We start from the raw sequence: 14463 nt of genomic DNA, 5'->3' as shown, positions 1-14463 counted from the left end.
TCAGTAAATTATATCCACAGACTGATCTACCACAATGCGATTAGAACATACAAAAAATAGTTCAGAAGAGGGAGATGCTGTGTACTTAGCCAACCAGGGGAATTGTTACTCATCAGGTGTTTATCAAAATGTTATCTAAATTGTCAAAGTCTTAATATTGTTTTCATATTTCTTAATCATTTACTTTCCCCTTTCTCAGACATGCGATGGCCTACCGTGTCCCTATCCTGCTCTCTCTCTCTCTCTCTCTCTCTCTCTCTCTCTCTCTCTCTCTCTCTCTCTCTCTCCCTATTGTTATTTAGAAGGAACTCACTGGTTTAGTATATTTCTCTGAGTAATTGTGAACGCAGACTTTAAAACAATACAATACCCACTTACACATGCTAGCAAAACGTGATCACATAATGTTTATCGCATTTTCTTATTTGTTCGAATTATAAACACTCTGGTACTTTCTGGTTTATTCAATGTCACTTCTGTTAGCCCAAATATCGCTAGCCGTTCACAACTTACTACTGGAAGCATTCTAGTTATAAAATGTAATAAAATATAATCTTAAAGAGATTATATAAAATCTAATATGTCGAAATATTACAATATCGATAAACTGCGCTGACAATTTGTATTTTCAATCTTTACACTTTAAGAGGTTATTACTATTATTACTATATCTTTACTAATTTTTGTGCACCACAGATGGCGTCACTGTAGCTATCACTGCCTTCAAATTCTGAGTGCACGAATTTTGCAGTACGTTAGTCACTCAGAAGATGCCCAGCGGAAGTTGATGGAAGAAGTGCATTTAAAAATATTAGTATCAGCCTTAGATTCAACTCATGATCCTGTAAGTATGCTTCTCTTTTATTAAGATTAAAATATGATTTTAAAGCATCCTTATGATATTGTGATTGTTGTTGCATGACAGAGTTATATATTTACTCGATTTCATTAATTTATAGAGAGTGCCTCTTCATAAAACGTGACTTACATCAGTCATTCACAGCTGAAGTGTACTGAATAATACCAGTAATATTTCAAGAATAATATCAGGATAATACAGCCGAATTATAAAAGTCCTCTGGAAGTTCAGGAAATATTTGATATCAGTCATTATGATATCAGTCAGAAAATATTTGATATCAGTCACAAAAAAGGCGTGTTAGTTTGGCGTTAATAGCTTTTGAAATGATATATGTGCGGAATTAGACGTTAAGACCATTATTTCTAATTTTGTGAATATGAAATTCAAAAATTCTAAAATTTTAATTAAAAACATTTCAAGTATATTTTATGTAATTTAATTTATTTTTTGTTATTCTGTAAAGATGTTATTTTTTGAATATTTATATTAAATGTTCTAATTATTTCTGAATTCTTTTCTTATTTTACTTTTTCATCTATCTTGGGTTTCTTTTATTTTCCTAAAATATAGTTCCACTTATTAAAATTATTTAAAATATTTTACAAGTTACCAAGAATTTAGTAACTTGTAAAATGTAAGAATTTTTTAAACTTTAGTTCAAATAAATGTTAACTTTAATTAAAATTCATTTTAATTTTGTTAGCGATTCGGGTCGGTGAGAAGGCTATAATCTCTATCATTATATTCAACGATTAAAGTGAAGTGGCTTTATCAAAATTTGCTTTAACTTTTGAGAATGTTTTGAATATTCGGGTTTTTAACGATTATCCTGCCTAGTCAACACCCCCGGTTCATTACATTTAGCGAACCAATGTGTGGCTGTTCTGTCAAAATTTATTTAAGAAATTTCAGATAATTTAAATTTTTATTATCGTAAAAGAACCACGCACTCTCGGATCGTTACAGGGGCGCTTAGATAGAAATTGCATGCGGGCGGCAAAGACCCTAGCGCCAGTTCTGACCCTACGTATACGATCATAGGTACTTTCATTCTTTTGCATTATTCTTTGGATATTGTCAGATTCTAATTTATGAACATAAGTGTTATATCAGGCGATGTGTGTCCTATTAAGAAGAACTTCATGATAACATTATAAGGATAATATGCAGAATGTTGTTTTATATATCGGTATGTCATATTATATGACATATCGTAGTTGTCATTAACCAGACAGAGAATGGAAGAAGAGGATGCCCAAGAAAAGTAATTTTCCTGTCTTTTCTGTCTCCATGGTGATTGATTGGAAAGTGTAGGCTGTTGATTCTGGGTTAAATGAAGGTGAAGCAGCTTCAAATAGTTTACACATTTATGTAAGCCATACCAATGGCTAGATAGTTTACACATCATCCACATAGCGTCCAAAACGATGGTTGAGGCTGCGTGAAGACAAATAGTCTTCTACATCTAGGTAGTAATTTACTAGATAAGAGGGGAAAAGGCTCTCCATGGCCTAAATAGGCATCATCGACAGTCTTCTCTAGACTGATGTTGATGATGCCTACTTCATCTGCTCGAAGCATTATTATTTTGAACTAGACAACGAGCACTTATTCAAAACGAGTGCAAAAGCGTTATTACAACAGCATTGTAACTTGAACCGGAATTACTGTGTTTGTATGTGTAGCGTGGTTCTTATAAACTGTTTATCTCTCGCGCCTGTGTGTGTGTGTGTGTGTGTGTGTGTGTGTGTGTGTGTGTGTGTGTGTGTGTGTGTGTGTGTGTGTGTGTGTGTGTGTGTGTGTGTGTGTGTGTGTGTGTGTGTGTGTGTGTGTGTGTGTGTGTGTGTGCAATGTTTCAACCCTATACCACTATTGTTGTTATTCTACTTATTTCAATATTCAGCTCACTATGGATTATCTGTTAATTATAGATTGAAATTATTTGATTGTGTGATTTGAATAAATATTAAATAAAAATTTCTGTTTCTCCGTGTTCATTTATACTATTTATAAAAACGGCATGCTTAGGAAATAACTAAATGATTATAAAATGACGACTACACTAACAAGGACAGGAAGATGTGCCCAGTATGCAGATTATAACTGCTAAGAAATGGGTTATCTTTAAAAGAAGTAACAGAAAACTGTAAACAGTTGAAGAAGGTGGAAAATAATGAATTAGCCGACGGTGATAGCGTAAAGTACGAAAACTAGAAGAAGATTATGAAGAAGTCAAACTCACGAAAAACCCTGGTTCGGAAAACAGAAATGGGAAATTGATTAAACCTCTGCCCAGAGAATGGAGAAATTTCAGTGAATAGCCTTGACTCATTAGAAGAAAATGTAGAGAATTCAAATAAGTTGTAGGGAATTTCCAGAATATTCATTTGGATATATAATAACAATAAGAGTTCAAAACCTGCTCAAGACATGTTACTAGATTTACATTATTCACAATGTAACGAGAAACATCGAAGTTAAATGATGAATTATGTGTGTATTTTTTGTCTCCTTCTTTAACTGGGCGCATTGATACTTTTCACAAGAGATTAATTTGGTAACCTTATATCATCAATGTAATCACAGCATATTTTGAAATGATTTGAGAATACTTGTAAGCAATTTATTTATTTATTTATTCGTATGGCATGAATAACAAAACATGCAGTATAATACTGTCACTTTAAATATATAAAATTTAAAAAAGTCAAAAGTCATTTTAAAACCAATAAAATTAAATGGTTACATCCATATTGGTCAGATAGTTCATAGCTTCTGGTCCAATTTGTCTCCTGAATATGCTCTGAGATAACACTGAGTCACAATATGGTCCACAGTTTGTCTTTGAGCTCCACAATCACAATGCGGGGATGGTCGTTTACCCCATTTAAAAAGCATGTCCGCACATACACATGACCAGTTTGTATTCTATTAAGCTGAGTCCAGGAGTTTCGTGGGAGGTGTGAGCAAGCATCAAAACTATGTTGTAATTCTTTGAGAGAAAATTTTGTGATGTCATCTGTCTGGCTCTCCCACTGTTCTTGCCACTTTTGCTTCAGGTCAAAGTTAGATTGTAGTAGTAGTAGTTAGGCTAATTGTAGTGGTGGATGTCTTGATCTCAATCGTCGTACACTTAAGTCTGGGAGATCTAAATGTATTGGTAGGGTTGTGTTCTCCAAGATTTTCTTATACTCCTGTAAGAGAGCTTTAGTCCTGCGCAGATTTGGTGGAACAATGTTGCTAAAAGCTGGAAGCCATTGTGTGGGCGTTGATTTAATTGTACCAGAAATCAGTCTCATTGTATTATTTAGTTGGAATCAACACGTTTAACATGTGTGCTATTTAGCCACACTGGTGAGCAATATTCGGCAACAGAAAACTTGACCAAGAGCTGTAATCCGCAGATTATCAGCTGTTGCTCCCCATGTCGTGCCTATTAGTTTTTGTATTATGTTGTTACGGGTTCTTAACTTAGCAGAAACGTTTGTTAGGTGTTGCTTGTAAGAGAGCGTGCGGTCCAGAGTCACGCCCAAGTACTTTGAAAACTTATTGTGTCGTAGTAAACATCCAACAAAGAAGATATGTAAAGTGACATCTGCCATGTAATTATTAAGGTGAAAGCTTGATACTTCTGTTTTGTCTGGATTGAGCTGGAGCCTCCATGTTTTGTAATATTCAGCTATTGTTTTCAGATCTTTTGTAAGTACGTCTTCAGCCTGACTCATGTTTTTGTGTCGAATGGCAATTACAGTGTCATCAGCATAACAGAACTTGCGTGAGATGGTAGCAGGCAAATCATGTGTATAGGTTATAAAGCAAGGGTGCCAATAATGACCCTTATGGAAAACCATTATTAAGTTTTCGTTGTCGTGACATTTTATTTCCTAATATAACTTGAAAGAAACGTTCAGTGAGCATGGAGAAAATTAAATGTTCAGTCCGTTTACATGGGGCAATGCTAAGAAATTTGTATATAAGACCTTCACGCCATACTGTAACACAGGCTGCTGTTAGGTCCAAGAAAACAGCTGATGTTTTTTCTTGCTTGAAATCCAGCTTCTATGTATGATGTTAAAGTAAGCACTTGATCACAGCAAGTAATCAAGTGCTTTTTCAAATGTTTTTCTCTAAAACCAGCTTTTTCAAATGGACATGCTGCATAATTGGTATGGACAATCTGTTGTACAGAAGGCGTTCTAACATTTTATAGGTGCAACTCAATAAAGCAATAGGTCTGTAACTTTTTGCCTCTGGGGTGGTTTTCCAGGTTTAAGAATAGTAACCATTTTTGACTTCTTAAACTGGCTAGGTAGTCAGCCAGTCAATAATATATCAGAAAAGAATTCACAGAGCCAGTTTATAGTATTTGGCCAGCTATTAATCAGAAATTCAGGATGGACACCGCCGAAGCCTGTGGCCTTGCCTGCTTTGATATCTTTTATGACGGCTTTTACTTCATCTATAGTGAAGACTGAGGCATATTGTGAGAAGCATTTGTTTTTAAAGCTCTAAAGTTTTTAGAGCTTTAAAAACAAATTTGTTTCTAAAGCTTTCTTGGTATTTTCACGGTCCCTAGGTTCCCTTGACATATTAACGATTTGATTAGCTATTTTCTCAGGGGAGATAATTTTGCATTTTCTTTTAGGTAGATTAGTTGTGGATAGTTGTTGGAGAAGATTCCAAGCTTTTCTACTTGATTGTTTGAAGTCAAGGTTTTCAACCGTATTAATCCATTTTGTTTTTCGAGATGAGCTCAGGCTATGGAGTAATTCATCTGCTATTTCAGAATCTTCACTTTTCGGGATCTCTCTATAGAGATGTTCACTCTTTTCATTCCATCCGGGGACATAATCTTTTCTATAACCTCTAGAAATATATTTTTTCGCAGTTGATATGATTGCTCCTACAAATCTATTGTACTCCGCAACTCTAGCAGGTATTCAACGAATACATTTATCCAATTCATTAGCAACATTTATCCAATTTGTTTTTTTTTTTTAAATTCCAACGCGGTCGTGGAAAGGATCTTGCTATAGGTAGTGTCATACCAATTTCCAGTAACACCGGTCGATGTTTAACTGTGTGAGAAGTTAGAAAGTACATATCGTCTTGCTAGTAATGGTTGCCCTTCTGTGTTTATTGAAACAAAACATAAGTCCGGATTAGACTCTGTTTGCCATGCTGACGATCTCAAGGTGTTTTTATCCTTTGCATTAAATACAAGGTGTATATTATTTATTTCTGCCTATTGAATGAGGGTAGTACCACAGTCGTTGTTATCACGGTACTTCCATTCTTCATGATGGCTATTAAAATCACCAATCCATACTGTTGGACGTCGATAAGTAGGTATCACATCTATAGACCATGATGTTAAAGGAGGTTTATAGATATTGACTATTGTTATGTTGTGAATTTTCACACTCTTAAGATGAGTATCGTTATCACATCTCGTTGTCAGGACAGAAATATTTTTCTATATCATCCTTGATATATATTGCAATGCCATAATTCCTGTGGTATGTAGCACCAATCAGAATGTAACCAGTTATTTTTCCTCTTCTGTTAAGGTCGTCTTTGTTTTCAGCATGCGTTTCTTGAAGAAGTACAACGTCAATGTTTTTTTCTTGTAGTATTTTGCAGAGGTAGTCACATTTTGCTCTGTTAATTCCCTAGATATTCAGTTGACACATCTTAAGGATAAATCCCAGTTTTTTGTCAGCATCATGAATAAAATTAGAAAAATAAGTATTGTTTGATTGCATGCCTAAGTCAGGAGAACTAAGTGTTAGACTGGCTGCCAAATCGCTCTAGCTCAATTAGCGTTACCCAGGGTGCACCACGAGGAGATGAGCTAGATTACACCCCTTTTATTATAAGCAATAATAAACACTATCGAAATTTCAGGAATGAGGTTGTGATATATTAGTTTATATTTAGGCTTAATTTATGTTTTTATTTACTGCTGAGTAAATTGAATTTTTGGAATGATTTGAAAGACGTCTATAATCTTATTGCCCTCGGTCTAAGATCAAGGAGTTGGCATAAATGCTGAAACTATCTTACAAAGTGTCCATAATGAGCTGAGTAAAACACCTGATGGCTACAATCTTTAAAAATAGAGCAAACATAATGGATATCTTGGCATAAAATGAAAAGAAGAAAGAAAGAAAGAACGAAAGGAAGAAAAGGGCTCTTAATGACTTTTACTTGCGGGGTAGAGTAGTAAGATAGAGAGATAGATACATAGAGAGGGGGGGAGGGGAAGGAAAAGGCGACAGTATTTATTTTATAGACAGGATGGATATTTGAAAGCAGAGCTCTAACTTAAGATTCTTCAAACATAAAGTTTCTATTTGAATCTGCGCGGAAAAATAAATTCCATTTTGTTTTATGGGTTTGAGTTTATTATACCGTAACATTTAATGGGTACATAAGACCAGCTCTAATCTTAAAATGAAGCGTGTCTATAAGAATTTGCAAGTTAGTTTATTTTCTTCGATCGTGTTTTCTGGAAGAGAAAAACTTCAAATAGCTTAGTTTATTTCTGTGGCCAGTACCAACTTTTTCGAAATCTGCTTGATAGATTCAGTGATCACACTTTTCCGCTAGTCCGTGTAGAGTAGGACTGCCATTTATAAGAATGGTCCGCACCAATTAGTATGTAATCCGGTACAAGAGTAGCAGGTTTTCCAAAATGACAGCGGTCACTAGATTCTACCTTAGTGTCGGCAAAGTGGTCATAATTTGCCTATCAGTATCTTATGGATGTAGTTTCTTCTTCTTCATGTAGCTTCCTCAGTGAGAGGGTGCAGCACCATGTCCTTCCAGTTCTCTCTGTTGGTGGCTTTCCTTTTTGTTTCTGCATAGCCATGTGATCCTGTCCATGATCTTATATCTTCAAGCCATGGCCTTCGTTTTTTGCCTCTTGATCTTTTTCCCATAATTTTTCCTTCTAAAACTGTTAATATCCTCTGTCCTGCTGAACCTCTCAGTACATGTCCTGCCAATCTCATCTTTCTCTGGATCATTTCCTGTAATAAAGATCTCTTTGTTCTCATTCTCTGCAGGACATCTATATTTGTATTTGTATGTAGTTTTGTATGTATATTTGTATGTAGTTTACCTTAGTAATATGCTATAAGTTACTAACTGTCTGCTGGTAGACAGTTAGTAACTGTCTACCAGCAGACATCATCAGATTATCAGATTAAAGAGTAATATTAATAATAATTTTATTGCAATAATTGTTGTTGAAAAATACACGAATAATGTGATACTATTAATTAATATAAATCCTTTTGTTCTTTTAGCAACTTTTATGTCTGGTGCTCCAAATTGTGGCTACCTTAGCACTCCATCCTCGACATCACGTCACCTTAATTCAGGCCGACATTCCAGATTGTCTCACTCAACTTGTATTGCCGTCTGATGAATGGTATTATACAAACCACAGCACGAAATATGCGCGTTATGTGAAACACCATGCTGCGCGAGTGCTAGTTTACGTAGGACAAGAACAGAGAATAAGAAACAAAGTATATCTGTTTGATATGCTAGGTGAGAAACTTTCTGATTTCTGATAATTATATATCGAAAATGGCATTTGCTCAATGAGTTGTTATTATTAATGAGCGTGTATTTTCTTGATCACAGAACTAATGTAAATAACTATTTGGGAACATTGATCAAGTGTAAACGGATAAGTATTTTAATACCGACTAGTTTCACCAAACTTTAGCTATTGTTGCCTAAATTCAAACTATTTTTCTTGGAAGTAAACTATTTACCAACAATTAACTGGCCTGACAATGGGTAGCCCATTTCACCTTCTTGTGCTGACCTATTTAAGGAGGATCTCGAAAATAAAATTCTATTCTCAAATAAATCCTAAACCAATAATTTGGTGGAGATATGTAAATGATATCTTCATTGTATGGAACCACAACAAAGATGACCTAATTGATTTTCTCAATAAAATCAACTCATTTCACCATTCTATTAAATTTAGTCTAGAACTTGAAAAAGACAAACAACTAATGTTCTTAGACATCTGAATTAAGAAGAAAGTTAATGGCCTTATGAACCTATCAGTCTACAGTAAACCTAGGAATACAGGACGTTATCACCTCCTCACACCACATTTCTCGCAAACTCAGCATAGTACACATACTAAAGAAAAGAGCTGTCCGCATTACAACAGATGAAAAGGGCCTCCAAGATGAATTAACATTGATATCTAATAACCTCGCCTTGAATGGCTACCCACGAAGACTCGTCAACAAAATCCTTTTCTCTGAGCCACCACAAAGAGAATGAGAAGAAACTCAATATATTACAACAATCGCCATTCCGCATGTGAGCAGTATCTCTAACAAGCTCGCTAATCTCCTCAAACCAAACAAAATAAGAGTGACATTCAAACCTATAGAAACAATTCGTAAACTACTACGATCTCCAAAAGATACCCATCCTTTCTATAAGTATGCTGGAGTCTATAATATCCCATGCTCAGTGGTTCAAGTTACATCGGCCAGACTTCGAGAAGCCTCGAGATTAGACAGAAGGAACACATTGATTATGTTAAAAACAACAGACAAAACATATCAAGCCTGTCATCACATTTCTCCATAACTAACCACATCATTGAGTGGGACAAAAGTTGCACCCCTTACATAGAAGAAGACTACCACTCTCGAATGTTTAAAGAAGCAGCCACAGTCGCACGCACTACAGATAACCTTAACAGGAACTAAGGTTTAATACTTTCAGAGATACGAAAACCCTAATTAGATCTCTGAACACACAAGAAATGAACTTTAATGCTAACTATAAAACGTTCCTTAGCAACAAGTAGTAAATCATGAACACGCGATACGTATATTATTTACGTTCAATGCTATTTTAGTTTGTAACTATAATTTTTAGAATTTACAGTTAAGATCTATTTTGTGATATGTTTTAACCTCAGTGCTTGTACCCTGACGATGCCAACAGCTTAAGTTTGGTGAAACTAGTCGGTATTACACGTTTACACTTGATCAGTGTTCCCAAATAGTAATAGTTATTTACGTGAGTTGTTATTATTATTTGATTTTTAAATTATGATTTTTTTTGAATGCCGAATAAAAACTGTTGATAATTGATTGTTGATAATTTGCTGAGGGAAAAACATTAAAATATCTTTTTTTCTTTCTCCTTTGTTGAAGTATACGAGTTAGTTGATTGATGCGCAAATCTTCCATTACCCTTCTGACTGGACTGACTTTACTCATTTTCTGAATCACATTATACATTACACTATACTGAAATCTACTGTATATAGTTTTTATTATTAAAATATAATGAAAATTAAAAATCTAAGATAAAAAAAATTGTATAATTAAAGTGGTGCAACAGGATCAATCAAATTAAGAAGAAAAGCCAAACGGCTATTTTTTTTCTGGCAAAGTTGATAAATTAAGCGGATAAAAATCCCTTATTGTTTTTCAGCCAGTATGCGAAACTCTAAGATTGAAAACTACGATCTAAGCGTTTCATGCCGACGAACTATCGGCGAATCCAAGCGTAAGTGACCACTTGATAGTACCACACCAAGGCAACTCGATGCAAAGGTGGAGCAAGCTCCCTCACTATTCTTGATATTTTCTCATAATGTAAAAACACACAGCTCCTAGGAGATGTAATACTGCTTTACATTATGAGGAGAGGCCACTACCCAGACCGGTTTCAACCTTTTTTGAGGTCTCATCAGCGAATAGCTACTCACTGATGAGACCTCAAAAAAGGTTGAAACCGGTCTGGGTAGTGGCCTCTCCTCATAATGTAAAGCAGTATTACATCTCCTAGGAGCTGTGTGTTTTTACATTATGAGAAAATATCAAGAATAGTGAGGGATCTTGCTCCACCTTTGCATCGAGTTGCCTTGGTGTGGTACTATCAAGTGGTCACTTACGCTTGGATTCGCCGATAGTTCGTCGGCATGAAACGCTTAGATCGTAGTTTTCAATCTTAGAGTTTCGCATACTGGCTGAAAAACAATAAGGGAATTTTATCCCCTTAATTAAGGATCAATAAAATGTTATAATTCGATATACGTGGGTGGTCTGAAAAGTTCTCGGCCTAACAATGAAAATACGAATTTGTGATTCCAAAATTAATTTTATTTTTCAACATAATCTCCCTTAAGACTACTACATTTATTCCAGCGATTCTCCAGCACCATTATCCCGTCCCTGTAGTGGTGGTTCTAAATAAGATCTGCAAAATATCCCCTCAACAGCTGTGATTAGAAGAAAAACGCTAACCAGCGAGCAACAGTTTTAGTTTTTGGGAAGATAAAAAAGTCAGAGGAAACCAAATCTGGGGAATAGGGTGGATGTTCCAACAATTCATAGTGCAGATCCCTTAATTTTCCCATTGCCAATACATTTTTGTGGGCAGGTGCATTGTCCTGATGAGAGATGATTTTTTCCTTCTGCAAACCGGGTTTTATCGAAATTTTTTCGTCTAGTCTGGCTAAAAGATCGAAATAATATTCTTAAAAAGATCGAAATAATATTTGCTTAAAAAGCATTGTGCTTAAAAAGCACAATGCTTTTTAAGCAAATATCGATGTCCACGGCAGGATTCGAACTGTTGGTTTTTCAGAGCGTGTAGATTAGCCACTCTGCCACTAGGCTGGCGGGCAGTATCATTCTATTAGTTATTATTATTATTATATTTCTATACATATTACTTCAATTTATCCCATTACTTAATTGTTTGACGCAAATTTCTCTCTCTCTCTTTATATATACATATATATATAAATATTGGAACTTTTGTTTTTTGCTTAATGCAAAGCAAGCTCTGCATAAAACAAAGTATTAAAATCAATTTTTATCAGTGAATTACTTAAACTATGAATTTCTCAGAAATAAATTATGAAAAAACGAAAAAAAAAAATAATTAAAAATGCCCGTTTGATACTTATGTCATTAACCAAAAGTAAAATATCTCTCATTCTTAATATTAAACACAATATCAAAAGTGGTTAAACAAATATTAAAGTAGTTAAATAAAGATCTCCCGAGAGATTTCATAGTTTTATTTCTGTAAGGTAAACTTTGACTAATATTTATTCAACATATTTTCACTTCGTATTTTCTCCATATTTCCGTGTTTTCAGCATCTTTGGATGTCTTAAGACAGACCTCTGATTTGATTGGAATATTTGTAAATATATACTATTCTTGTTGCTCCGTATTTTGCTTTAATAAGATTTCACAATTCATAACAAATTAGTATCTATAGCAATAGGTTTAAGAAATTTGCATTTTAATCTTACAAACAGAGCAACTGACATTACCTCCGGCCCTTGGATATTACTAAATTAGCTTTGAGAATTTAAACACAGGTTCAGAACTTTATTAAAATTAGAATTTCAGGATTCGAAAACTAGCATGTTCATATCTAGTACTGTGCATGCTGACAACTATAAAGAACTAACAATTCCAGGCAAATTTCTAAATTATTCTGGAAACGAGAAACAACCTTTCAAAATTATGAATTCATTAATCAAGCCAAACATAATCATATAACATTTCTAATAATGAAAATGCATAGAATTTTTTTTCGTATTTATTTATTGGATAACTATTTCTCAAATTCAAAACATTTTTGTACAGTCTTGAAAATTTTTCATGAGGACTCAAACAAAATTGGCGTATAGTCTCGAAAAATTGACACACTCATTCTTGTTCGGAATTGGATTGTGTAGAAAGGCATGCATCGCAATATTATTTGAAAAATTTCTCAGATCTCTCAGATGTATAGGAACTATGAAAAAATAAGTGTTCTTTCCTGCTATTTAATCTAATCCTGAGCCTCCGTAGCTCATTCGGTATAGACGAAGCCTTTGGTCGGAAAGACCTGGGTTCGATTACATCCATGATGTGAGGAACCTTTACTGGTCTCTTTCGACTAAAGGTGAGTTAGTCGGTCTCATACAGAGGTAAAGAGAATTTGTACCCTGATACTAGGGTTTTTCGTCCCTTAGAACAGGCAAACCGGCCCAGTGAACACACACACACACACTAATCTACAGTCATAATTACTCCATGAGGGGGGGTCCTCAACTCTTCCTAATAGGGACAGGGGGGGAAAGGGAGGTGTCACCATACGAATCAATAAATAAATCTAATCCTAACATTCCATGTTCTTGAAAATGGGTGTCGTTCCTTAAATCTCACTCTAGCAGATTACAGTGTCCACTAATTAAGATTGCATAAGAAAATAGCTAAACAAAATGCAGAACCCAGGGACTTATTTTGTATCATTACCAGACAGATGATATCAAAGCTAGACGGATAATGGGAATTAATATGGATATATTTTCACTTAAAGTGAACTAAATCTTAATCATCTATCATAAAGACAAGGCAATGTTTGAGATAGTATAAAAAGGATATAGAAGAAAGCCCTAGTTCTTTTCCACAGTAATAGATGTATGGAATAAATGTGAATTTCTTTTTTTTTTTTAAGTACAAAGATATTGTAGAAATGTTTACCACAGTTTGTCATGGAAGTAAATCTGATCAGTCTATGGGTATAATTTCCACAATTAACAAATTAGAAGAGTGTGGAGTTCATTTTCATAGGTAAACCAGATGGTTAACTTATCTTTTATGAAACAATAACTAACACCACCACAGAAACGCATTTGAAAACGAATGTTTGTCAATTTGAATCCTGTAGAAATTAACAAAGTTGTGTGATCGGGTTTCCTCTCCACATGTTGAAAAATCTTTTCTCTGCATGAAGATATTGCCATAGTGTGTAGGGCAAAATTTTTAATTTTTGTTTTCTTTCATTTTTCAAGAGTATCCAACATTGATCACTTAAAACTGTTCTAAGTTCTGCAACCCCTCGTGTTTAGTATCCATGTAAAAATATTGAATCATCAAATGGATATTTAAATTAATGTCTTCAGTTACAGGAGTATATCCTATATGAATTAGTCAAGCTGCTGCATTTAGAAGTCCTAGAATTTTTTTTTAAATATTTATATTTATATTTACCTGCCGAGTTTCTTTGGATTTCGGGAGCATAATTTTAGGACAGGATGGTTAGTCATATCCTTAAATATATATTTTCGTATGTAAACTGCTTGTGTTCTCCTGGCCGGTTTACTTGTTTGCTGGAAAAATTTCAGTTTTGTGATAGGGTTTTCGGGATGAAAAACCTATCACTAATGTATGAAACTGGGTAACTCACCTTCTGATGAAAAGACGATACAGGTCCTTCATATGCTAGACTGATTCGAATCCCTTTTTGAACGCAAAGTGCTAACCAAAGCGCTTCGTTAAAACCGACTAACCTACGGATACTCCGAAGTACATCCAACATACATCAAAATCACTTTAGATGTTATTTCAGGTACAAAACATTTAAAATGAACTCAAAATGAGACAATGGTAAGGTGAGATTCAACGATGCATCTTTATATACAAAAATAACCATCACAGAAAATTTTATTTTCTTTAACATTTTATCCATATTAAGCTTGTAAATACTGTAACGCATTGTAAATACTGTAACTATTTTTCAGAAAAGCTTTC

General features: G+C 34.5%; 1 protein-coding gene across 1 annotated transcript in view; it reads left to right on the top strand.

The window, feature by feature from the left end:
• The window catches only part of LOC150110581 (uncharacterized), an 851360-nt gene that overhangs the window by 304280 nt on the left and 532617 nt on the right, over positions 1-14463 (top strand). Inside the window, 2 exon segments of the mRNA XM_090402114.1 lie at positions 697-844; positions 8176-8422. Coding sequence (XP_090258240.1) covers positions 697-844; positions 8176-8422 — 395 coding nt within the window.

Source organism: Typopeltis vanoorti, chromosome 1 (assembly GCF_054136105.1).
Source record: "Typopeltis vanoorti isolate ZY-2024b chromosome 1, IOZ_Tvanoo_1.0, whole genome shotgun sequence".
In the NCBI taxonomy this organism is placed as follows: domain Eukaryota; kingdom Metazoa; phylum Arthropoda; class Arachnida; order Uropygi; family Thelyphonidae; genus Typopeltis; species Typopeltis vanoorti.
Note: the sequence above shows the minus strand (reverse complement) of the source record. Positions and strands in the feature narration are given on the sequence as shown.